This window comes from Microcaecilia unicolor, chromosome 8 (assembly GCF_901765095.1).
Source record: "Microcaecilia unicolor chromosome 8, aMicUni1.1, whole genome shotgun sequence".
NCBI classification, from domain to species: domain Eukaryota; kingdom Metazoa; phylum Chordata; class Amphibia; order Gymnophiona; family Siphonopidae; genus Microcaecilia; species Microcaecilia unicolor.
Genome location: NC_044038.1, coordinates 25058120 through 25085381, shown reverse-complemented (window position 1 = coordinate 25085381; position 27262 = coordinate 25058120). Strand labels below are relative to the sequence as shown.

At 44.0% G+C, this 27262-nt stretch overlaps 1 protein-coding gene across 1 annotated transcript in view; it reads left to right on the top strand.

The window, feature by feature from the left end:
* Positions 1-27262, top strand: part of TRRAP (transformation/transcription domain associated protein) — a 342568-nt gene that overhangs the window by 188503 nt on the left and 126803 nt on the right. The window contains exons 47-52 of the mRNA XM_030212524.1: positions 6215-6336; positions 7050-7263; positions 9580-9759; positions 12672-12818; positions 15105-15224; positions 17153-17440. Coding sequence (XP_030068384.1) covers positions 6215-6336; positions 7050-7263; positions 9580-9759; positions 12672-12818; positions 15105-15224; positions 17153-17440 — 1071 coding nt within the window. The remainder of the gene's footprint in view (positions 1-6214; positions 6337-7049; positions 7264-9579; positions 9760-12671; positions 12819-15104; positions 15225-17152; positions 17441-27262) is intronic.

Sequence of the window (27262 nt, the reverse complement as noted above, 5' to 3'; positions counted from 1 at the left end):
CTATTCACCACACTAGCCATCTAGTCCCCAAATGCTTGAGAGAAGACATAATTTTTAATCTAGCCTTAAACGTGGTCAGGAAAGACTTTGTACAAAGAAAGAGACGGATAGAGTTCCTCAATTGCTTTTTTTGGGAACTGTCATGAAACGCCTATCCACCCACCTGGGATTATCCTGTGGCCACTTAGAGGGTCTATCCCCAACACAGCTCAGGTCCACTTGCCGCTTATGTTCTACACTAGCACCCTCCTCCCAAGACTTGGTCCCAACCGCCTCTGGGCGAGTCCCCTGCTCTCAAATTATCCCCAGTGATTTTTAGGTTACTTGGGCCACACTCCCAGTGGTCCCACAGTTCCCAGAAAGCACTCACAGACCCACCAGGATTCTTTATCAGTCCAGACAAGCACGGCAAACAAAGAAATGTGTTTATTCTCAGAACTTGGAAAAATGACAAAAAAAAAAAAAAAAAGTGCAATCAGCCAACAGTAACAAGTAACTGAAAAAATGGATTAATTAGAAAACGAAACATTTGCATATTGTCTAAACAGTACCTGGGAAGATCAGGATATATATTTGTTCATGGAGCCTTAGCAGAGAGATCTGTCTCTCTTTTCTCCCGGGCTAATACTGAAGCAACAGCCAGTAATTTTTCAAACTCTAGGCCAATCGGAGCCCAGTCGACAAGTTTTAAAAGTATACTGCTGCTTGCTTTCTGCTTGTGTTAAAGAAAAAGAACATTCAGATCCCTATTACAGCAAAGAAACACCACCTGCTGGCCAAATAGGAGAAATACACTTTAGGACGTAATTAAAACAGGAAAATATCTAATACATTTTACAGGCTTAAAACACACTGTTTCTTCATAGGAACGCTATTGGTTTTGTTCATTGGTACATGTTATGAGGCTCAATGGGACACTTTCGGGTGATGTCAGCAAACCAGCGGTTGTTGGTCTTTTATCTACTGATAGAGGAGCATAATCCCAGGCGTCTGGATTGGTCTGGCAGGACTCAAGAAAAGGAAATGGGTAGACAATTTTCTCAAGGTATCACTTAAAATTGTATTCTTCAGAATCACTGTACATAAGTACCTTACTAATCAGATTTTCTCATAGCCTCTCTCAGTCACAGCTTAGTTTAATTTCTCATTGATGTAGCTATAAGACATGGAGGTGTATTTTCAAAGCACTTAGACTTACAGAGTCTATGGAACTTTGAAAATAAGCCCATGGTATGACCTTATAACATAGCCCATGGTATGTTAAAACCTCTGTATAAAGGTTTATCAGCAGTGTTATGGCAGAAGATGTACTTAAATACATTCAGTTGAGGATGACCGTGAAAATGTGATCCTGTGGTTTATTCTTTTTTCTCCTTTAGATGGCACAATTCAACCGTATACATTTGTAGTGCAAAAACATGCTTGTTCTTCTACTGCTCATGTCTCTAACATTCATAGTAGTATGCAGATTCTTTTGGGACTGAACTTAAGTTTTCAAGCACAGCTTAGAAACATACAAGCTTTTTGATGTGAAAATGAAAGCTGTAATTCAGAGAAGCCGTGAGAAAATCTGATTAGGTGTTTACGCTCTGTGATTCTGGAGCATAACAATTTTAAGTGATATCTTGAGAAACCTGCCCACTGCTGTCCTTTGAGTCCTGCCAGACCAGTCCAGATGCCAGGATTTATGTAGGGATAAATTTAGAGGGGCACCGATAGGCTGACTTGGGCAGTGCAGCCACAAGATCCAGGAAGGGCGAAGCGGTGGGCTGAGGGCTGGATCTTACCCAATTTTATTTGGGTCAGGAAAGAAGCACAGCACTCTGTTGGTGAGTTTAAGGCTCCCAGCATGGCTTCTTAATCAGCGATGCAGCATCAGCTCACTGCAGTACCATGTGGAGAGCAAGCAGCAGAAAAGGTGCAAAGCAGTTCTCCCCGGCTTTCGCATGACTCGTTGTAATGTGCCATAGGCAGGTGCAGAAACAGAAACTGAGAGTTGTTTACAGCTGATGAGGCTGTTTTGCAGCTTTTCTGATGCCTGCTCTCAGGTTCAAAGATAAAGCATCTCAGCTTTGCAAACACTGAGAACAAAAAAACGCTGAGAAAAAAAAGAGAGACAAAGACAGATGGTGTCAGACCTAGGGCTGGGGATTCAATGCTCAAAATTAAACGCAGGAGCTAGAGGCCGTTAGTGCCGTGTACTAGTGCCCGCATCTGCCTGCGCAGAATGTTCAGAGAGGTCTAGTGTGAGAAATGAGCGCGTTAGCGCAGATAACGTGCAAATGTAGTCAAGCTCATGTAATTGAGGTCATTTTGTATTCCTCCCCAATACTCAGAAAAGAGCGCCCGAAACAAAACTGCTTTACCGCTGCAAAAAATAACGCCGGATCGGAGCAGGGTTTCGGAAGAGAGGATTTCTCATGATTCTCTCTGCAAACTCTGCTGGTTTTGATTGCTTTTGGAAGCGGACCTGAGCCGTGCTGGGGATAGACCCTCTAAATGGCTGTGGGGAAACCTCAGGCGTGTGTCTAGGCGTTTTGTGACAGGCGTCAACAGCTGCTTTGAGCTAGTTTGGATCTTCTTTCCTTTTGTAAGACAGTGGTCATGTCCACTGTATGCTAGTTGTTCTGGCCTTCTCCAGCAGTCCACATTGGTACTTCACCAATTAACATCACTCCTAGGATAGCAGGTTTTTTTTTTAATGTTTCGGCTTCGTGGTTTTTTGGGGGCATAGATTCGTGAAGTCTGGCCCTATATGACTAATTGGTGGTAATTGAGACTTGTCGAGCCTTGGTACTGACTGAACATTATACTTGAATTTGATTTTGCAGCAGGAGACTGGAGATCCAAAAGAACTTTGTGGGTATGAAGTACAGCCACTTCTTCGGAAACATCGAGAATCACGAGGTGGCTGCCTGGAGGAACAGTCCAGAAACATAGTATTAGCTAGGTAGACTTAGGAAAAGCATAATTTATTCCTGAGAATGAACTATGAGAAATAGAGATCTACTCTAAGGGTCCGCTTGGTTTTTATGGGCCAGTCTGGCCACTGTAGGTGACAGGATACTGGGCTTGATGGACTTGATCTGACTCAGCATGACTTGGGTTTTTATGTTTCTTTTGACCTTGACTTGGCTCAGTGAAGCTTATCTTATGTTGTTCTATTCTACTGATATGCTTAAGAATGATGTGATAACAGAATTGTCTGGCCAAACCCTCTGAAGGAGAGGCTGCATTAATATCCCTATTTCCAAGCCGCTGTGGGAAAAAAACTGGTTCAGAAAGAAGAATATGTGAAGCAAATGAAAAGCAGGATCAGAACTCCTGGATGCCAGATTGTGAATTGCTAAGGAATGTGTATGAGATTCCAAGATTGAAAGAAGATGTAGGAAGTAATGCTAAGCATTAGTCAGGAGCACAGTTTTGCAGGAGCAATGGAAACCTGAGCTGCTGATCTTGTGGTCAGAGGCAGAAAGAGCCATTTTAATCATGTGACAGGCTTGACGGGCAGTGAGATCTCTTAATGGCTCCTAGTGACTTCCGTCTTGCCTTGGAGTACTTAAAGCAGTAGTTTTCAAACCTGTCCTTGGGGGTAGGTCTAACCGTTCTGATAGCTGTGATAAGTATGAGCAAGACAGACTTTTGTATACCTTGGAGAGTCATTGTATGCAAATATTTATAATGCATATTCATTGTGGCAGTCCTGAACAGAAACAACTCCAAGAGAGGGTTGGGAAGCAGTGTGTTAAAGCCCTAGTGTTTTGCACTGCAGAGCACAGAATATGATGGCAGATGACATCCATAAGACTCATCTTCATGGTGTCTGGGGAATAAAAACAGGACCCCCCAACATTTTTCCAAATAACCCCAAAACGTCCTACTACACCAGAAACTTCTGCCTGAAATTCAAGACATCTCTTAGCACTTTATTTTTCAACAGGATGGCACTCCAGCGCCTTCAAGCTCGCAAATCAGTTTAATGAAACATCAGAATTCATTGAGCCAACAGCTCAGTGGCATCGAAGACTTTGTGAATGTGTCAAGGTTGAAGGAGGACACTTCGAACACAAATTATGAATTAACTAAGAAAAAAAAAGACCATTATACTAATGTATTTTCAAAGGTCATCGTAAACATTTAAACAATTGTAAAGTATTTTGAAACTGTGTAAAGGGTCCTGTTTTCTTCCAGACGCTGTGTAGTATGCCTGTTTTTATTCTCGGAGCAGTGCCACAGACCCAGTTGATCTCACTCGCTTCCTTCTCACGATGTCACTCCTTTGTGCATATGCCATGTCTCACGTGGAGGCATATTTTCAAAGCACTTAGACTTACAGAGTTACGTGGAGGGGTATAATGAAACGGGGGCGCCCATCTATAAGGGCGGCCACCTCTAAGGCCGGAACCGTAAAGAGGCGTCTCCGACTGTATTATCGAAACAAGATGGGCGGCCATCTTTCGTTTCGATAATACAGTCGGGGCTGGCCAAATCTCAACATTTGTGTCAACCCCAGAGATGGCCGGCATTGGTTTTCGCCGATAATGAAAACCGAGGCCGGCCATCTCAAACCCAGCCAAATGCAAGCCATTTGGTCGTGGGAAGAGCCAGCATTTGTAGTGCACTGGTCCCCCCTCACATGCCAGGACACCGACTGGGCATCCTAGAGGACACTGCAGTGGACTTCATAAATTGCTCCCAGGTACATAGCTCCCTCCCCTTGGGTGCTGAGCCCCCCAAGTCCCCCCCCAAAACCCACTCCCCACAACTGTACACCACTACCATAGCCCTTATGGGTGAAGGGGAGCACCTATGTGTGGGTACAGTGGGTTTCGGGTGGGTGTTGGAGGGCTCCCATTTACCACCAGAAGTGTAACAGGTAGGGGGGGATGGGCCTGGGTCCGGGTGTCTGAAGTGCCCACTAAAACTGCTCCAGGGACCTGCATACTGCTGTCATGGAGCTAGGTATGACATTAGAGGCTGGCAAAAAATGTTTCAAATTTTTTTTTTTAGGGTGGGAGGGGGTTGGTGACCACTGGGGGAGTACGGGGAGGTCATCCCCCATTCCCTCCGGTGGTCATCTGGTCAGTTTGGGCACCTTTTTGAGGCTTGGTCGTGAAAATAAATGGACCAAGTAAAGTCGGCCAACTGCTCGTCAGGGCCGGCCTTCTTTTTTCCATTATCGGCCGAGGCCGGCCATCTGTTAACCACGCCCCCGCCCCGCCTTCGGTACACTGCCGACACGCCCCCTTGAACTTTGGCCGGCCCTGTGTCGGAAAGCAGTTGAGGGCGGCCAAAATCGACTTTCGATTATACTGACTTGGCTGCCATTAGGAGAAGGCCGGCCATCTCCCGATTTGTGTCGGAGGATGGCCGCCCTTCTCCTTCGAAAATAAGCAGGATAGTAACCTATGGATCTTTTGTAATTCTAAGTGCTTTGAAAATAAGCCCCATAGTAACCTAGTAAATAACAGCAGATAAAGATTAGCATGATCCATCCTGCCCAGTAACAGAGCCAGAACTGTACTTACAATTCTGTGTTGGTTACAACCCCCCTCGCCATTGTCTTTAGAGTTGTAACCGATGCTTGGTGAGCTCTAGCCACCTACTTGCCTGTTTTAAAAAAAAAAAATTCTTTAAATTGTGAAAGTTATTTAAGTTTTACTGTGAGTGGAAACGCTCTATACATTTTTATTCCACCTTCATACTCCAACCACCGACTGAGTCACGACCCGCCTCTGTGTTTATCACACACCTTTTTTGAATTCCATCACTGTTTTCGACACCACCGCTTCCCGTGGAAAAACATTCCAGGCATCCAGCACCCTCTCCGTGATAAAATATTTCCTGATGTCGTTTTTAATTTTCCCTTCCTTTATTTCATGTGCTCTTGTTCTATTGCCTCACCATTTGTTTTCTTCTAGATAGCTACCACCCTCTCTCTTTTCTATTTTCTGATGTTCGTAAGTCTTTAACGTTAACAACACCTCAGTGATGATCCAGATGTATTTGGAGCTGTCCAATAATTGTATTCAGCTTTTTTTTTTTTGGGGGGGGGGGGGGGTGAAAACCTGGCCTTGCATCATGCCATTTGTCAGCTGTGAAGAAGCTAATAAAACTGATTTAAATAATGGCTGTAGAACTTTGGGACATACCATTTCTTCTCACATTAAAGTTAAAATGGGAAAATTAATTACGTCCTCTTTTCTTCACCCAGACACCTACACTCCGGGAGAAGTCCATTTTGCTGGTGAAAATGATGACCTACATTGAAAAGCGTTTTCCAGAAGACCTTGAATTAAATGCCCAGTTCTTGGACCTCGTTAACTATGTCTATAGGTAATTATAGCAATTAATCATAACCTGCAGTTTATTGGTTCATAATTTTTTTTTAACATGCTTGTGTTTAATAACCATATAATTTATCTTTTAGCTATAAGCAAATTCCAGATTGTGTAATGACATTAGGGGTAGTTAAATGCAGTTAGAGTGAACTCAGTGGTATGTTTTAGTCTGTATCCCGCCTAGCACACTGCATGACACATTTGAGCGGTATAGTAAATGTGAATAAAGAATTGTATAGGAGATTTGATGGATTTTCAGACACCCAAGAAAAAGCACATGAACTTCCTGTTCCAAGCAAAGGAAAAGGATTCTGGTGCCATTTTATAGAAGTCAGTAGGATTTTTTTAGAAATGGCACTGGTCAGAAACGGGCATGGCTAGAAAAAGAAATCTGTAATGTACATTCAACTTAAGAAGGCACTAGTACAGTGAAATATTTTCAGAAGCACTGCAAGTGGATTAAATATTACAAGACAGCTTTGCCTTTAGTACAGGGCTTTCTGTACCTGTCCTAGTAACTCCACATGAGAGAAATTTGTGTGTGTGTATATGTATGTATATGATTTCCAGTATATTCAAATTTACTTCATGCATATTCAGCCGGATTAGCTGTAGGGTCACCAAGACAGTTTTTGGAAGCCTTACATTAGCAGGTTAGAACGTCAAAAGCATTAAGAGTAGCAATTTATCTCTGCATTTTCACCACAGGGACGAAAATCTGTCCGGTAGTGAGCTCACTGCTAAACTTGAACCTGCATTCTTGTCTGGATTACGCTGTGCTCAGCCTCTCATCCGGGCCCGATTTTTTGAGGTGTTTGACAATTCTATGAAGCACCGGGTCTATGAGCGCCTGCTCTATGTTACCTGTTCTCAGAATTGGGAAGCAATGGGGAACCACTTCTGGATCAAGCAATGCATTGAGGTAGGTCAAGTGACATGATAGATGGTTGTGACCTGGTAGAGTTGCCTAATGCTCAGAACTGGAGCTCCGCTTATAGCATGACCTAGCGATAAGAGACACAAGGAGCTACAGTGGGAATTGAACCCAGGTTCTCAGCTTACTACGCTAACCATTAGGCTACTCCTCCACATGTTTTATGAGGAAGGGCTAAACTGATTAGGACTCTGAGTGGGATGGAACAGTGAAAGAGGGCTTGGTTGTTTAACTCTACAACAACACAAAAACACGTTCCATAAAACTAATGACCAGCAGATTGAAAACAAAGTTGGAAATATTTTTTCCACACAGCACCTAATTAAGCTGTGAAATCTGGTGCCGAACAATTTGGTCAAGGCAACTAACATAGTGGAATTCAAAAGAGGTTTAGACAAATTCCTGGAGGAAAAGTCCATAAAAAGCAAACACTGGGCCTTCAGGATTGAGAAAAACGTAGTCCTTTAATATGACAAAGACCCGACACGACTATTGCGCAAGAGGTAAGTAAAACAATCGGGGTAGAACTCCTCGCGAGGAGGAAGTTTGTTCATGAGTGATTACTTCTGGAGTTCTAGCCCGATTGTTTTACTTACCTCTTGCGCAATAGTCCGCAAGTTGACCAATAGGAGTTTATTGACCCCTGATGCAGGCGGTTGTATGCCGAAACATGGCCCGTGTCGGGTCTTTGTCATATTAAGGGACTACATTTTTCTCAATCCTGAAGGCCCAGTGTTTGCTTTTTCTGTTTGCCTGGTTGTATTTGTATGCTGTTTTCCCTCTCTTCTGTGACTGGAAAAGTCCATAAAACATTTTTAGCCATGTATTCTTGGGAAAGGCATCGCTCATCCCCGGAAATGAGCTGTAAGTCACTGTTAGAATCTGCTGGGTACTTGCAAACCATAGTCGCCGCTATCGGAGACAGGACGCGTGGCTCGATGGATCTTGTTCTGACTCAGCATGGCTTTTCTTATGTTTATATTGCACATTTACCTCAGTGTTATATGGTGTATTTCCTTTTGCTTCCTGTAAACCTGCCCCCCCCCCCTGGCAACTCACTCTCGATCAGTCAAAGAAATTTGGCCCTTTGCTTCAGTCTGCAACATATATGAGGTTATAGTTTAACTGTCATGGTTCCTTTGCCACCTGCATAACATGAGCAGGGAGGGGGGGGCATATAATATATAACTTCTTTGTTCAGACTGGGCCAACAAAAGAGCTCGACTGTTTGAAGCAATGTGACAACTTACTCCACAAATACTAGCGTTGAAATCAGCCATGTGTTGAAATTGAGCAGCCTCTCTTATATATCACTAGTAAAAAAGGCCCATTTCTGCCTTGAAGAAACGGGCCCTAGCCGGCACCGGACTCCCTTCCCCTCCTCTTACGGTTGTGTCCCTGGTGGTCTAGAGGTACCTGTTCGGTTGGGGCAGGAAAGAAAGACCCCCCTCTTTCCTGCCCGTAGCGGTGCTGGTAGGTGCCTTGCTGCATCGTGTGGGATTCCGGCTCTCGGCGTTTCAAAATGGCCGCCGAGAGTTGAAGTCTTGTGAGGCAGCTTGACCTCTCGGTGGCCATTTTGAATCGCTGAGAGCCGGACTCAGACACGATGTTGCCGGGCAGCTAGCAGCAGCGCTCCGGGCCTAGAAACCGGGGGGGGTTCCTTCGTTCCTGGCCGTGCGAACAGGTACCGCTAGACCACCAGGGATAGTGGCGTGAGGGGAGGTGACAGGGGGGAGGGAAGTTGATGAGGGGAACAGTTTGCTACCGTGTGCGGGGCGGTACGTTGAAAGGGGCGTTGCGATGGGGCGAAAGGGGGCGGGGTGATGGGCACGTCGTCGGCTGCAGGTATTTTTTGGAAGGGGAGGAGCAGCGTGTTTCTCTACTGCTCCCCGTGCGTTGTTTTGCCTCTCCCTCGACGTCGTCACGTGTGACTCGAGGGCGGGGCTTGCAGACATGGTGAGTGTTGTGGCTTCACCACCATGAAGTTACGAACCGGTGTGTGAGTGCCTGCAGTGACGTCAGTGTCCTCAGAACGTTGAGGGTGCGTTTTATTATAGTAGATAGATATTTCTGTTTTCAAGGGATGAGCCTATTCAATAGGGATAGGCTGTCTTTTAAAATGACACATAAACCTCAGTGGTATTTGTGATATCTTTTTATGTTATTTGCCATTGTTTTTAGCAAGCATTCTTTACTAAGTTTATTAAAAATCCTCGCAGTGTAAAAATTGAGCACACCCTAAAATGAAACTGGGGCCACATTCCCTGAACCCTGTTGCCTAATTTGCCAACCCAATCTTTGCAGCTTCTGCTGGCAGTGTGCGAGAAAACCACGACCATTGGCACAAGCTGTCAGGGTGCCATGCTCCCATCTATCACCAATGTCATCAACCTAGCCGACAGTCATGATCGGGCAGCGTTTGCCATGGTAACTCACGTCAAACAAGAGCCCAGGGAACGAGAAAACAGCGAGTCCAAGGAAGAGGTAATGTTTATTTTCCCCTGGCAAACTGTTGATCCTGTAAGAATCAAAAGTCAGATTCACTAATTAATGCAGTTGTGAAACAAAAGTGTAACATGAATCCTCAAAAAAACATTAAAAGACCACATCTAAAGTTTGTCTGCAAAAGGGTGTGAAAAGCTTCAGACTACCGTTGCTCAACTCGGTATGTTAACTGGAATTCTTATGAAGGAAGAGCAGTACGGTTTTACATGCCGGAAGACTGTAGCTCTCTAGGGATAGTAGTGAGGACTCTTGAAGAAGCCTGCGCGAAACGGGTCCGTCGGGACCTCACCCCGCAAGAGAGCAGCACTACAGTGGCCGGTGCAACATCACCTTATACAGCACAGATAAGTAATTTCTGAATTGTTCTGTGTTTTTGCTGACATTTTTTGGGAGGTTTTTCATCTCATGATTACTTTTTTGCCGTACTGCTCTTCATTCATAAGAATTCCGGTTAACATACCGAGTTGAGCAATGGTAGTATGAAACTTTTCTTCCCCTTTTGCAGACAAACTTTAGATAGTAACATAGTAGATGACGGCAGAAAAAGACCTGCACGGTCCATCCAGTCTGCCCAACAAGATAAACTCACATGTGCCATTTTTTGTGTATACCTTACCTTGATTTGTACCTGTCCTTTTCAGGGCACAGACCGTATAAGTCTGCCCAGCACTATCCCCGCCTCCCAACCACCAGCCCCGCCTCCCACCACCGGTTCTGGCACAGACCGTATAAGTCTGCCCAGCACTATCCCAGCCTCCCAACCACCAGTCCTTCCTCCCACCCACCGGCTCTGGCACAGACCGTATAAGTCTGCCCAGCACCATCTCCACCTCCCGCCACCGGCTCTGCCACCCAATCTCGGCTAAGCTCCTTAGGATCCATTCCTTCTGAACAGGATTCCTTTATGTTTATCCCACGCATGTTTGAATTCCGTTACCGTTTTCGTTTCCACCACCTCCCGCGGGAGGGCATTCCAAACATCCACTACTCTCTCCGTGAAAAAATACTTCCTGACATTTTTCTTGAATCTGCCCCCCTTCAATCTCATTTCATGTCCCTCTCGTTCTACCGCCTTCGCATCTCCGGTCTTTTAATGTTTTTTGTGGTCTATTAATGTTTTTTGAGGATTCATTTTACACTTCTGATCCTATAAGAATGCCAGACAATAGAATCTATGGGATTGCCTGGCAATTCAGTGCTAGATTCTAAATTCTTTCTTCAAATTGTCTTTGCCTGTTGGTCTTGATTGCAACAATCTACAGAATTGGGGGGTTTCACTTTATTTACAAGGGAAGAGGAATCTATTACCCTTTTCTTTTTTCAAGGGGAAGGCCAAAAGTTGCTCAGAAAATGTAGTAATTCTATTTATATAGCATTCAGGTTCCGAGAAAACAGAATATAGTAGATGCACCTAGAACTGACTCCAAAAGTAAAATCTGACTTGTGGTGGCATATTTTATCAGAAACCAAATGACGACCAGCATTCTGGAGTTAAGGCCCACCATGGATTCATCCATTGATGAATGGTTAATTCTGGAGGCTGAGGGTTAGGATTTTGGGGTGGGATTATTGTGTAAACTGATAGCAGCTTGAAGATCAATGAAATTATCTTATAAGTCAAGTGTAGTGATATAGTTGAGCAATAAGTCATTAAAATGCAATCAGAACTGGGTAACCCTGGGTGGAAGAGACCTTTACTATAAATCAGATCTGCGTCCCCTGTATGACAGCATTATTATTATTGATTCTTTGATATACCGCTAATCGCCAGATGGCGTCTGTATGGTTCACAATAAAAAAATCTCAAGAAGCAAAATAGAGAGAAGGAAGGGGAGAGTAGAAGGGAGGGACAAAACAGAGAGTAAAGGGATAGAATGAGAGACTATGTTGGAAAGGCTTGGCCGAATAGCCATCTTTATCAATAGTTTCTTGAATGTGGGGTATGATGGCTCAGTTTTAAGATGTAGTGGCAGGGCATTCCAATGTTGAACAATGCATCAGAGTTGCACATTTGTACAAAACTCATGCTACTTATAGATTAGATTAATTTAGTTTCAGATAGCTCAGGAACTCTGTACAGCCGACCACTTAGTTTCATAGACTCAGGCAACGTCTCCCCTCGATGCACTCCATTAAACACTCTGGCTAATAAAGACACTAATTGTGGCACAAAAGATTTGTAAAACCCCAAGGAGAAACCATCCAACCCCAGCGCTTTGCCGATGGGGAGATGCTTAATGGGTCTCATACAGATCCTGGTCTGTGATGTGATATAATCCAACTGATCCCTCCATCCGTCTGGGTCCAAGGGTAGTGACACAGTCCACAAATATGCTCCAGTTGCATCATCCTCAACCCTAGACGTCTGACTATACAGATGTTGATAAAACTGCACAAGCTGCTTCTGCACATCAGCTTGCTTATAGAGATACCCTCCCCCCCCCCCCCCCCCCCCCCCCCCAATTTGAAGGATGGCTACCTCCTTTTGCCTGTATCAGAGCTTCCAAGCTAGTAACCTACTGGGTTTGTTTCCAAATTCATAATGCATTTGTTGAACCGTTGCAGTGTACAGTTGACCGCTTCTGATTGCTTGCAGATTCATTTTTAACACCTTTTTGCAGGGGACATGGTTTACAAATTTGTAAATGCAGATGGGATTAATAAAGATTTTATTGGAACATAGAAACACAGATTATGATGGCAAATGAGGACACTACGATACATCTGTTCAGCCAAATTTCATCCCTGTACAAAATGCAGTAGGCTCTAATTGATCTTTGGTGTTTGTTGATTTAAATGGTTAGCACTTCAGTATGTAGGGAGGGGGTGGATGGAGAAGTATTTTGTTTGCTGTGACCAAAAATTCATACGTGAGCCTCACTTTTGCTCAGGATGTCGAGATTGATATTGAATTAGCCCCAGGAGATCAGACCAGTACTCCAAAGACCAAAGATCTGTCGGAGAAGGACATTGGTAACCAATTGCACATGTTGACCAACCGCCATGACAAGTTTTTGGACTCCCTTCGAGAAATTAAGGTCAGTGAATGCTTCTGTGCCTTTCTACGCAACCCAGTTTAGTCATGGCCATTTACGCCGTATTTTACTTTGTGTAAATTCCGACGCCTGAATTAGGCACAAAGCGGGTGCAATCTATATCAACTCGCATAGATTTTAGAAACGCCCATGCTTCCTTTTCAGCTATGCGACTTAGAATTTAAGTGCACCATGTTGCAGAATACTCTTAGCGAGTTGTGCGCATAAATCTTAATGCCAATTAGTGATGGTTGATTATTAACATCCAGTTAGCGCTGATTAGCTAGTTTACCAATTAAGTTACGTGCATTGTTACAGCATACGCTTTGATTGCCGCGCAGAAATTAAGGTGCCATATATAGAATTCTGGGGATAGCGCATAGGGGGGTGCATGCATTTTGTAAAATCGCATATAACGGGCGTGTTATATGTGTGAAAATGTGGTACTCTTTTTATATTTTGGTCCCTGAGCCCTAATTAACATAACCTGTTAAGGTAAAAGAAACTATATAGCATTGAACAGACTGGAATGATTTTAATAGACCTTGTCTGGTGTTGCTTTCTTGAAGTTGCCAGCCTGCCCCAAGCATCTTTCTGTTTTTTTCGGGATAGGTGTTAATATCTCGTCCTTCTGAAACAAAAGTACAATAAATTTCCACAAACCTTGTATGAAGATATCTGGGGCATTCTTCATAAAATAACTAGGACATTTAATCAAGAATTCAATGTGATTTAGAATACTTGCTAGCAAAAATCACATTGCATTCTTTGCTAGCAAATCACATTAGAATACTTGCTAGCTAGAATTTTGCTAGCAAAACTTTTTACTTGGTTAATGGAAAGTGGTTCAAAAGAAGACCAAAATCTGTCTATTAAGATGGAATCATCTATATTATTAATTACTAGTAAAAAAGGCCCGTTTCTGCCTCTGATGAAACGGGCGCTAGCGGGCACGGGAGTCCCCTTCCCTTACGCTAGTCTCCCTGGTGGTCTAGAGGTACCTGTTCGGTCGGGGCAGGAAAGAAAGATCCCCCTCTTTCCTGCCCGTAGCGGTGCTGCTAGCTCCCTTGCTGCATCGTGTGGGATTCCGGCTGTCAGCGTTTCAAAATGGCCGCCAGTTGAAGTCTCACGAGGCAGCTTCAACTCTCGGCGGCCATTTTGAATCACCGGACTCAGACACGATGCAGCCGGGCAGCTAGCAGCAGCGCTCCGGGCAGGAAAGCGGGGGTTCCTTCGTTCCTGCCCGAGCTAACAGGTACCGCTAGACCACCAGGGATAGTGGCGTAAAAGGAGGGAAGGTGATGAGGGGAAGAGTGTGCTACCGGGGGCGGGGCGGTACCTTGAAAGGGGCGGGGCGAAAGGGGCCAGGGTGATGGGCACGTTGGCGGCGGCTGGGATTTCTTGGAAGGGGAGGAGTAGGGAAACACGCTCCGCTTGTTTCCCTACTGCTCCCCGTGCGTTCATTTGCCTTGTTTTTTTGTTTGTTCCGTCCTCGACGTCATCACGTGTGACGCGAGGGCGGGGCATGAAGACATGGTGAGTGTTGTGGCTTCACCACCATGAACTTACGAACCGGTGTGTGAGTGCCTGCAGTGACGTCAGTGTCCTCAGAACGTTGAGGTGCGTTTTATTATAGTAGATATTTATATTTACATAATCCCCAATATCTGTCGCTGCAGCAGATAGCTCCCTCCCAATAGTTACTACTTTTTCCCATGACATGAACGTGATATAAAATATGCATATACGGTCTTGATTTTTCCTTGCTATTTTCGGCTCACAGACCGTAGAAGTCTGCCTGACGCTGGACTTACTTTCCAACTGCTGGAGTTGGTGTCGAAGGCCACTCCAACGCATCCAGATCTTCTGTGTTAATATTTTTGACTTTTCCTGTCTCTCACCATCCTTTCATTCTCTATCCTGTAACACAATGAGGCATATTTTCAAAGCACTTAGCCTTCCAAAGTTCCATAGGTTTCTATGGAACTTTGGAAGGCTAAGTGCTTTGAAAATATGCCTCAGTGTTTCCCAAGTCGGTCCTGGAGTACCCCCTTTCCAGTCAGGTTTTCAGGATATGCATAATGAATATGCATGAAATTGATTTGCGTACACTGCCTCCATCTCATGAGTATTCATTATGGATATCGCTCCTTTCCTTTTTCTCTGAGTTTGTTTTGTAAATCACTTTATGCTCCAAGGAAAGATGGTATAGCAAATGTAATAAGCCATCAGTCTGTTTATTTCTTATCCTAAACACTTCTAGTTGTGCTTGTTTTTCTGTATTTGTAGACCGGAGCTCTGCTAAGCGCCTTTGTCCAGTTGTGTCACATTTCTACGCCATTAGCAGAGAAGACATGGATTCAACTTTTCTCCAGGCTGTGGAAGATCCTTTCTGATAGGCAGCAACATGTAAGCATGTGTAGGATGGACTATGTCGAGACCTTACAGCGGCCTCTGAGGGTTGATTTTCTGTCTGTTGTAACAACATGGGTTTGGAAGTGAGCTTTTTCTTTATGTAGACTACTAGTAAAAAAGCCACGTTTCTGATGCAAATGAAACGGGGGCTAGCAAGGTTTTCTTCTTTGTGCATGTGGGAGTGTGTGTGTCCCTGCCCTCTGCCCTCTCTCCCTTCCCCTGTGCTGTCTGTCCCCTCCCCCCTCGGAGTCGAGTCCTTCAGTATTAAGTTTCCTGCTGTTCTGTGTTTGTGTTAGAGAGATAGTGAGGGCTTCTGCCCTCTCTCCCCTCCCCCCTCTGAGTCATTCACTGTTACAGAGAGAGCGATTTGGTTTCGTGCTTTGCTGTGTTTTCCTTCACTGTTTGTGTTACAGAGAGAGCGAGGGCGGGGCAGACACTCATGGGGAAACCGGATATCTCTCCCCCTTCACACTTCCGGCTGGAGGCTTCATTTAGAACGTTGGTGGTGCCTTTTATATATAGAGATTTTAGATAAATAGCCCGCTTTCTTTTTCCCAGTGAAATCTCATATCCCTTCCTGTGGAAGGCTGGTGAAGATAGAAGGGGGGTAAGGGGTAGCGGGGAGTGTGTGTTTGTGTATGGCAAAAAGATAAAATGAGAGGACGGGTTTTCAGGGAACTCAAATGCTATAAATGACGCTGTTTGAGAAGGTTAAAACACGTCTTTGTGTTTCTCAATAAAGAACTGCTGTATTGTCTTAACAGATATGAAATTTGAAAGATGTGGGGAAAATTGGGTAGGACTAAATGTCCAAAGCAAGGAGCCAATATCCTCAATATCTAGTTCAAAATATTTTTTTGAACATGGAAAAGTGCTAGAGTTCTGCAGAACACAGGCCTACGTGCGGTGCTTTATCTTAAAAAGCTTATCCTATATAATAATTCTCACCTCCAACAGGATGTGCCTGGGACCGTGCCTGCCGGAAGTGGTCTGCTAGGCAGGCACGCACTGACCTCAGTGACATCAGTGACAGACAATTTGGCAAAGCAAAACAATCTGAGTGCTGGCCATTAGGACACAGGGTTGATAGGAGAGTTTTAAAAGACTGAAGGAACCAAAAGTGTTAAATGGGGGGAGGGGGGAGTTCTGAAGGACTGAAAGACATGAACATTTGGGAAAGGAAAACAACCTGAATGCTGGCCATTAGGACACAGGGTTGATAGGAGAGTTTTAAAAGACTGAAGGAAAGGAAAGTGTTAAACTGGAGAAGGGGGGGGGGGAGTTGTGAATGACTGAAAGACATGCAAATTTGGGACAGGAAAACGATCTCAATGCTGGCCATTAGCACACAGGGTACATAGGAGAGTTTTAAAAGACTGAAGGAACCAAAAGTGTTCGGGGGGGGGGGGGGGGGGGGGGGGGAACTTCTGAATGAATGAAAGAAATGAAAATTTACGAGAGGAACACAATCTGAATGCCGGGCATTTGTACACAGGGTACATAGGACACTTTTAAAAAAAAATTAAGGACGTGAAAGTATTACATCTTGGGGGAGGGGTGAGGAGGAAAGCGGTGGGGTATCCGGATACTGGGCGTTAGGGCCACGGGGGTACATAGACTTTTGAAAGCCTTAAGGAACCCAAAGTATGGGAAGGAGGAGGAAAAGGAGGGGAGGGAACGGGGTGAGGGGCATTAGGAACAGGGGAGGGGGCCCTGTCACACACTCTCATTCTCACACACACACTGTCACACACCCGCACATTCACTCTGGCTCTCTCTCTCAAACATACACACTCCCAGGAAAACCTTGCTAGCGCCCGTTTCATTCATTCCAGAAACGGGCCTTTTTTACTAGTCCTATTATAATGATAATAATAGTAATAAAAATGCTTTTAAATAGAATGTTTCCTTTTTAATCTTAGGCTCTTGCGGGTGAAATCAGCCCATTTTTGTGTAGTGGGAGCCATCAAGTGCAGCGGGACTGCCAGCCCAGTGCTCTGAACTGCTTTGTGGAAGCCATGTCGCAGTGCGTCCCACCCATTCCCATCCGGCCCTGTGTGCTGAAGTACCTGGGCAAGACACACAACCTGTGGTTCCGCTCTACGCTCATGTTGGAACACCAGGCGTTTGAGAAGGGGTTGAGTCTTCAAATCAAACCCAAGCAGATGACTGAATTTTATGAGCAAGAAAGCATAACGCCACCTCAACAGGTAAGGGGTCGGCCCTGCCGTCCTGTAGTCCTTCGTTAAGTTCAAAACTGTTCCTACTTTTCACAGTTCAAGTTCATGTCTCGTGTAACCTACCACATTTTACTGTCCTCCAAAGAAATGCTTTTAGGCTATCAGAAAGCTGTCTTTATGTGTATTTTAGAGCATTAATGGGTCACAAAAATAAATCCTCCAGAGTTTTAATTAACCTACATATTCTGTTCTCTCCTTTTTATGCTTTGGCTTCAATGCCAGTGGGTATCCAGAAATAGAAATTGTAGCTACTTTTGTCTTAGATAACTTGTTAGGTTGAGAATAGATGCTGGAAAACGATGAAAGGCTGTGTGAAGTGGCCGGCCATTTTGTTTCTAAAACATTTGTGTCAAATATGTAGATGAGGGCAGTCAAGGTCAGTGATGTACGGTCTTGGTTTTATGTTTATTACTGTTCTTTATATACCATCCTTCATAAGGAACATACGAGAATTAGGAAAGAAAGAAATGATTGATGCTTGCAGGCCAAGGCAAAATAGCCAGCACTAGACAAAGGCAGCTCATTCCCCAAAGACTTGGGCAAAGTAAGCCATTAGGTCTGCCTTAAACCTGGTTAATGAAGCCTCAATTAGAAAGCGTTTTGGTATTGAATTGCAAAGTAACAAGGCTAAAAGCATTTTGAAAACCTGGATAAAACAAGAGTAAGGATAAACCTTCAGGCGACATAAAGAAAACATTAGAAGAAAGCTGTTTTGTGATTCTGCTCCCGGTTGACACTGCATTTTACATTTTGTGCTAAAAGGGCCACTTTCTGAAAGGCACCCTTCTCTCACAGTTTTCATCTGAAATATGTTCTTTGGCATTAAAATTCAGTAGGAAGAACACATTTTGTTGTGCATTACGATATCTCATCTTTTAGATTCAAGAATTCTTATAATTTATTGACCAACTAGTAAAAAAAGGCCTGTTTCTGACACAAATGAAACGGGCGCTAGCAAGGATTTCCTCGGAGTGTGTATGTTTGAGTGAGTGTATATGAGAGTGACTGTGTGTGTGTGTGAGAGAGAGAGTGAATGTGCGAGTGTGTGTGTGTGTGAGAGAGAGAGTCTGTGTGCGAGTGTGTGTGTGAGAATGAGTGTGTGTGCAAGTGCGTATGTGAGACAGTGTGAGAGAGAGAGTGTGTGTTTCACACAGATACAGTGTGTGCGAGAGAGAGAGTGTGTGTAAGACTGAGTGTATGAGACCAGGAGAATGTGTGAGTGACTGTGTGTCACATAGAGAGTGAATGTGATACTGTGTGAGGCATAGAGTGTGTGAGAGTGAGAGAGAGAAAGACATTGACTGTGAGAGAGAGAGAGTGTGTGTGACAGAGATACCTCCCCCCCTCTCTAGTGTCAGGCCCCCCCACCTCCCTCTCTCTGTTGTCAGGCCCCCCCCCTCTCTCTGGTGTCTGAGCGTTACTGTGCAGGACGCTGAGCTCTGGCTGTGCTTCAAGGAACTGACCAATCCCATTTAATAGAATGCACCTCCAGCATTCTGAAGCCGAGAAACCTCGTGTAGTTGGTCACTTCTGCTTGTGACGAACCCGGAAGTTAGTGATGTCAGTTCAGGAGATGGATACAGAGAGCAGGAATGCCTCAGCCATGCAGTCAGCTTCAGAATGTTGGAGGTGCGTTTTATTATATAGGATTAGAAATATCCTGTGATCCTTTCTGCTAATAGGAATGTGCTGGTCCAGTTTCCTCTTTTAAGCCGTATACTGATCTTGCAGTAACCACATCTTTTAGCTTTTACTGTATATGTTTATGTTTATTTTAAAATTTGCTAGAGTGCCAATCTTGGTCACAATCAAATCTAGGTGGTTTACTATTAAAACTTAAAAAAAAATTATTTACAGAAAAGATGTATTCATTTCAGAGAACATTCAATCAACATTCAAGGTAGCAATATACCACTTATATTAATGCTGATTATTTTCTGTCATCCAATGTCCCCATAACCACAAAATCTTCTTGAAATAAATAGGTCTTAAATTTAGATTTAAAATCGTGTATAAGATACTTCTGGTCCAGTGGTTCTCAACCTTTTTCTGTTGCGACACACCTGACGGACAATATTCATATGTGTGACGCACTGAACACTAACATTCACAGCTGAACAAAAAAAAACTCCTAAATATTTCATTTTTGACAGTAAGTTTAGTTTGATTTTGCCTACCTTTCAATCCCATATTAAAAATTTGTAGGTAACACATCAGTCCCAGATTTGTCACTTGTCATACTGAACAAATATATATTCAAATTCTGGTGTCACCTCAGTAATAGTAACACAAAGTTGCATCAGAGGGACGCCTGTGTGGCCAGCGCGAGCAGTGTGTATCAGTTGCTACCAGCGAAGTTCTGCTATTTTAAAAGGCATGCAGAAGTGGGGGGGGGGGGTGGTGTTTGAGAGACCTTGTGATGAGTGGTGGGCAGGAGACCGAGAGACTGAGTCACCTGTGGGGCGGGGGCAGGGTGAGGATTTCTGCTCACCCACCCACCATGGCCAGCTTCCCTTGAGAACACCAGGGGCCGGCAATGGGTTTCACCTATAACAGCTCCCTTCCACTTCAGGTTGAGCCCTTTGATACCAGGCTACTAGAACTATAGGCACAGGTCCAAGGTGCTCCCAGCCAGGGAGGAGTAGACACTGGACATCCATTATTTGGAGAAGGCAGAAATACTAGGCATCGAACCAAATCCAAATCAGTAGGGAGAGGTGAAGTCCAGAAATAGGCAGAGCATGTTCTTTACTGGGAGACTAGCAAAGGTTAGATACCATGTATCACTCAAAGACTCACAAAAGGCCCATCTGAGGACAGAGCGAATGGGATGCACCAGGGTTTACATAGTCATAGGTCAATCAGCAGGAACCAATCAGAGCAGTGGCATTCATAGCAGACCAATCAGGATGCTCCAGATCATCAGCCTGAGACTGGTGACAGGATAAAGGGCAGGAAGAGACCTGGGTTCACTTCCTGTGTTGGACCAGCTTTCTGGGAGGTAAGCGCATGAAATGTCCAATGTGGATCAGAAATGATGCTAAAAAAAAAACAGTAAGGCAACCAATTAATAAGATTCAACAAGGAAAAGAAAAGCAGTAAGTCGATAAAAAGAGACGTTTATTAATCCACTACTCTTGCTCCAGGTTGTTAAGAACAGATGCCCGAAATGACCATGTTTCGCCAAGGGCTGTTTCAGGGGCATACCAAATACCATTTGGTTCTAAAATTCAACCTAGACCAAATGGTAAAATGATTGTCTCCAACCCGAGCTGCTCGGAGCTCCATTTATAGAATAGCGTTTAGTGCATATTTTTTTGGGGGGGGGGGCGCCATTTACTGAATCTAGTCCATAGAGTACATGCACATATTTGCACCTGGTGAATTTTCGTGCAAGAAAATTAGGGTTAGTTCTGAGAGCCTGTTTGATAAATACAAATTTGGTGGCTTTTTTGGACATTTCGCATAGGCATCCTGTTATGAAATTATCCCCTATATGTACACTCTCTGATCACCACTCACAGGGTCAGATTCTATAAATGATGCCGGTAAAATGTGGCACTCAATGCTATTCTATAAAGTGCATTTTGAAATCAGCACTCTTTATAGAATAGTGTTGAATGCTGAATTCGGAGCTCAACTTTTGGCGTGAGCAGTTAATGCCAGCTGAAACCTGGTGTAAATCCTTGTCACGTAAATTGGACGCGGATCCCATCTATTCAGTAACACTGTGCGCATGATGCGAAGGCCCCTGACCTATCCAGGCCTCTCCTATGGCCACTGCCCCTTTTCAGTTGCGTGTGATCCAATTTAGACGCCCATTGTTACAGAAGAGCACCTAGCCAGATTGGCACCCAAATCATAATTGGTACCAATTAAGTACATGTTAACTCCAATAGTTAAATCATTGGAGCCCATTACCTAATTATTTTGGATGCCGAACTGAGATCTGCGCTGAAATTTAAGTGACCGTTATAGAATCTGGAGGTAGTGCTTTGCCCAAGATTCTTAACACTTTTAGTTCTTTTTTGGGTGGAGTATAAAATTAATGAGAGGAAATTGGAGAATCCAAGAACTTTAAAACAACGTTTGAGTCTACATTTCCTTTCAAATGGTGTAAGAATTCTGTAAAATATTTGGAAGCTCTTACATCTTCTGACAGTAGTTTATTCCTTGAATTTTCCACTGCCACCAAGTAAGTTGAAAATGTACTTGAATACGTGATCTTTCTTCCAGTTATTGTAGTTTGGCAGATCAGCAACTATTAAGACAAATGTGCTCCCACACCTATGATGCTGGCTTGGCTACCAGTTCACATTCCCCAGTGTTTTTCAGACACTTGCACAAAATAGTTTTTTTTTTTTTTTTTTTAATTTAGAATCAAAAAAGACAGAATCTCACATCAGCCCCCTAACACTTAGCAAGAAAGAAAGCATCCTTATCGTACCAGATTTTGTATATAAACATTTTATTGATGACTGGCACAGAACAAGAAATAATCCAAAACTAGAATAAGATTCATCACCATATGTACATTCCAAACAAATCCCTCATCCTCACCCCTCCCCTCCACTCCCTCTCCCCCCAAACCCTAATACCGGGTATTTTCAATATTAGCAGAAAAGAGAAAACCGTGAGAAGTTTTGGTTTCTTAGAACCTCTCACCTTCTGCCCTACAGAACAATCAAACAGTCAGCCAATATCCATCCCAAAACCTACCATCCCCCCCCCCCTCCCTATACTACTTAATGATTGGAGGAAATTGGAAACAAGTTGGCTCCAGCAATCATAATACATCGCCAAGCCATATAAATCAAATGCAGCAGCATTCAGTGACAATAGAACTCTAAATGCTATACCTAAAGGGCAATTCGTACGCCCGCCCAGACCCCTGCCCCCCAACCCCAATGATGAAAACCGGTGACAATAGCCGCAGAGAAAAAAAAATTGATGTGACCTAATGGGGACCAGTTGTGGAGAATTAACTAGTAGTGCTTGAAAAAGCACCCAGTTGATTTAAAATATAACTACGAACCCTTGGTGCCAGGGATTGAACGTATAATAACCCCCATAACAGAATAGAATAAATGGTGAGATTTAAAAGTAAGGCGAGTACTTTGAAGTTCCATTAGAAGCAAATCATGCAGTTTATTCCTCAAGTGCCAGTATGAGAGTGCTTCCTGCTTAATCCAGTACCACAATATGCTGGTACTAGATTTTAACCAACATTTTTTGGTTTGGTGGAAAGCCAAACATTGGATATCAATGGAATTTATTTGGCCTAAAAATCTAAGGGGCCCTTTTCCTGAGCTGTGTTAAGTACTTAATTCATGATTTATTGTTATAGTTTCTTCTTATATCTAGGCTATTTACAAATTTACATAATAAATATTTATAAAATAAATTACGTAGTGTCCATACTAGACCAGTCCAGGACCATTGGGTTATGTCCTTCAACCAGCAGATGGAGACAGAGAAGAAATGTGGCTCTTTTGACTTGCCCCGTAAGGGTATTATGCAGTCTGGAATGTTCAGTATTCTTCTTTGTCTTCAAGTGGATGGTCGTTGGACCGTGCAACTCCTCTTGGTGCTTTTCAGCCAGCTCCTGATCCAGTGACATCTGGCTTTCAGTTGAAGAGGGGGGGGGGGGTCTCATTATATATGGTTTCAGCTCCTTTTAAATTTTCTACAGGATTGTTGGAGCTGGAGTGACACCTGGTAGTGCTGGTTCCGTCCCCCTCCCCCCCCCCCCCCCCCACTCCCTTTCTGGGCTGCAGTTTCCTGCAGTTTCTATGGAGGGATATCAAGGCTAAAGGTGCTTCCCTTTTACTGTCTTTTTGGTAAGACAGTCTTTCTGTTGGTGTTTATTTCTTCTTATATGGGTAAATATTTTTCTCCGAGGACAGATGGGTAATATGGGTTTGCATTGCTGGTCTAGATTTTGTAACAAGCTTAAAATTAGGTCTTTGAGAGCTAGAACCCTAGATTCTTTTGGGCGGAAAATGTTTCAGGCCTCCATGCTCATCTCCCGTATCCAATTGTACCAGCTGTACACGAGCCTGTCCTTGGTGCGTAGTATGTCTGTTTTAGCGGACTTTCTCCCACTGTTCGCCAGCTGGTCAAGCAGCAGAAGGCGTGTTGTAAGTTCTTGGCCAGGCTCGCCTACAACACTTTTGATGTGGCCTCTAGGATATCTGCCCAGATTATAGTGATGCGTAGACTGTATGTCTCTTACTTGGATCTGGCGGTTCAGCAAAGATTAACAAATGTCTTTTGCTGGGGGGGATAATCTTTTTGAAGAGAAGGTGGAGGAGGTCGCTGACCTCATCCAGAAGCACACTGATATACCATCTTTTCTCTCTCCTGCTGGGCGCCTTCTGCACCTTCCTCCTCCTTTAGGAAGTTTATTGGCAAGGCGAAGAGGAGTACTTATTACTCGCAGAGGCGTAGGTACAGCCCTTCTCGCCACCCTCAGCAGGCTCAGCCCAAGCACGCTCGTTCTTGTCAACAGGTGCACCTAAGGCCCAGACGGCTACCCAATCAAAGCAGGGGGTGAGTTTTTGACTGGTTCCAGCAGAGCACAGCCGCTGTAAAAGTGACCGTCCCAGATGACTTGCTAGTTTTGGGGGGGGGAGGCTGAAGTTTTACCAAGAAAGGTGGCCTCTTGCAACCTCCGACCAGTGGGTTCTTCAAATAGTCCATCTTGGTTACGCCCTGCATTGGCTTCAAAGACCACCAGATTGCCCACTGAGAGCACATCACTTCAGCTGTCAGCACAAGCAGGCAATTGCCCACCTGTGTCATGGGACCTCAACGTCGTTCTCACCCAGCTGATGAAAACTCCTTTTGAGCCACTTGATTACTCTCATCTGAAGTGCTTGACCTGGAAGGACTAGGTTACAGCGGCAGCAGCATCCAGGCATGTGGTACAGTTGCTGCAGTACTCGGCTTCGCTCATGGCCTTGGTATCATCCACTTATTTGACCTAGCTATACTACACAGCTAATTGACATAGTTAACAGCAGTTCCTGGCTGTGGCATTACCCTGTGTAGCACATTTCAGTCACCTCTAAATGTGGCACATCATTAGCAGTAGATTATAGAGCTCGGCACCATCCGGCTATATAGCTCAGTTGCAAAGTCTGTCTGTTTACTATGGGAACTCCACCCAGTCTGTTAGTAAATCATGGCAGTGATACAAGCTGGCTGCAGGACGCGGTTTCTCTGGCAGGCTGTAGCTCACAGCAGCACTGGTCTGTTGGTTGGCTTGGTTATTTGGCCCACCAGTTCATCACCCCTTCTCTGGCCACCTGTGTGCCAATGCTCCTCTGGCTTTATGGCATGATCGCCTAATACTTTTCAGCTTTCTTCCTCGGGTATCTGCCCAGCCTTGAAGTGCTTAGCCTTCTGGTCAGCAGTTGCTGAGCAGACTTCTGGTTTTTCCCGCATCCTAACATAGTTTCTGGGAATAAAAAATATTTTTGCCTTTCCTTTGCTTCCTTCATGTCTCCTTTCGCCTGAGTCTAGACAGGCTGCTTTTATTGCATTCTCTATTTTCTCTTGCTTGAGGATTCCTTCTAGACTGAACCTTTCCTTTCAGGTACTTATTCTTTTTTCTCTGCCTCTATAGGGTTAATTTTGAGAGACATGGAACCTTAAACTCAAGTAATTCCCTTAGCCACAATTATGGCGCCAAGCAATGTGGAATAAAGCTGGCAGGCATCTGGCTCACATGGCGTTAGCTTTATGCTCAAAAGATATAGCTTCTTCAACCACTAGACAAGTTTGCTTGTACCTGTCTACTGTAGAGCACAAGTTGGTCACGTTCTCTTCTGTGTGGGTTCCGGTGCAGTGTTTCTTAACATAATAGCTTAGTAAGCGATGCAGATCAGTACCTTCTCTGCCATACCTTTTTCATGCTGTGTTGCTGAGATGGTATTCACATGCTTTCTCTATCAGAATATATTCCCTGGATATTAAGTATTCCTAACACCCTTACACTCTTTCTCTCTGTTAAGGATGCTGCTTCCATCTTCCTACTTTTTATTTCCTAGTCCCACCCTTCCTTTTGGGCACTTTTTTGCTACATCCCAGTGGTTCTGGACTGGTCTGATATGGACGCTAAGGAAGGAAAACATTTTTTACCTGATAATTTTCTTTCCTTTAGCCTTACCAGACCAGTTCAGAAAATCGCCTTGCTTTATTCATTAGTTTATTTCCACTATGCAGTTTTCCTTCCAATTGGTCTCTTTTTGACAGATTTGATTCATCCTGTTGTTTTGTTTCTTCACTGTGTTCGGTCTCGCACATCTTCTGACTCAGTGAAACATCTGCATGTCATTAGAGCATACACTTCCTTGATTGCTGAAATTGTTGGTCTCCACTTTTCAGTGGTGACGGACAATATGGTCATAAGCACCACTGCTTGGCTAGTCAAAATAACTGAACATTCCAAGCTCACAATACTCTTAAGGGGCAAGTTACAAGAACTACTTTTCTTCTCTCTCTCCATCTTCTGGTCAACAAAGATAACCCATGGTCTGGACTGGTCTGGTAGGACTAAAAGAAAGAAAATGATCAGGTCAGACATAATTTTTCCATATCTACCGTGACAAATTTAAAATGACAAAATAAGACAATCCAATAATAGCAGTCAATTTCTAGCAAAATTTTATAAAAACAATGCATAAAATAAAATGACATGAGTCAGTAGTGTACTGCAAATACTGTGTGCGAATCAGCACTTTTGCAGTTAACACTGGACCACTTACCGTGGAGGAGTGGCCTAGTGGTTAGAGTGGTGGACTTTGGTCCTGGGGAACTGGGTTCGATTCCCACTGCAGGCACAGGCAGCTCCTTGTGACTCTGGGCAAGTCACTTAACCCTCCACTGCCCCAGGTACAAATAAGTACCTAAGCCGCATTGAGCCTGCCATGAGTGGGAAAGCGCGGGGTACAAATTAAAAAAAAAAAAAATAGGAGATGCTGAGTGCTTCTTTGCTAACTCCATGCAGAGTACCGGACGTTATTGCAAATTTAGCATGGCACCTGTAACTGTGAATTCTGGAAATGCCCCCATTAGTTGCCATGCAAATTTGCAGCTGTTGCGCAATGAAGTCCCATGTTAAGCCGCGGTAACTTCAGATTTTACCGTGGTTTCGTAAAGGAGCTCCTAATGTGTTGTTACTGTCCTCTGGGCTGGGCTAAAAGAAACAAAATTGGATAATGAGCTGCAAATTATTCATCAATTCGTATCATCTGTTCCTGTGGATACGGTGGTTAATTTCACAAAAGATGAAGTTTAACTTCTTTCCCCTCTCCTTTAATGCCAGTCTGCCATAAATCTGATTTTCCAGCAAAACTGGACAAGCATGTCTCTTCAGTGTGTTATAAACTGACAACAGAGCAGACATCCCAATTATTTTGTCATAAATCTTTTATCTCCCCGGAAGACTTAAAATGTATAAATTTAGATTTAGCTCAAATCGTCTTATTGATAGCAAAGACGAGTTACATTCAGATGCAGAGGTACATTATTGCAACCTACATCATGGCTTTTTGATAGCTTCAATTTTAAGGGGCTTTATTTTCACCTAGACAATCCTACCATAACTGGGTGTAGGAGGGAGCTTACTCTTTTTTAGCATGTAGTCTGCGTACCTTTTAATACTACTACTACTAATAGCATTTATATAGCGCTACCAGACGCACGCACCTGACATAGAGAGACAGTCCCTGCTCAAAGAGCTTACAATCTAGATAAAACAGACAGACAAGACATTACGGGCAAGGG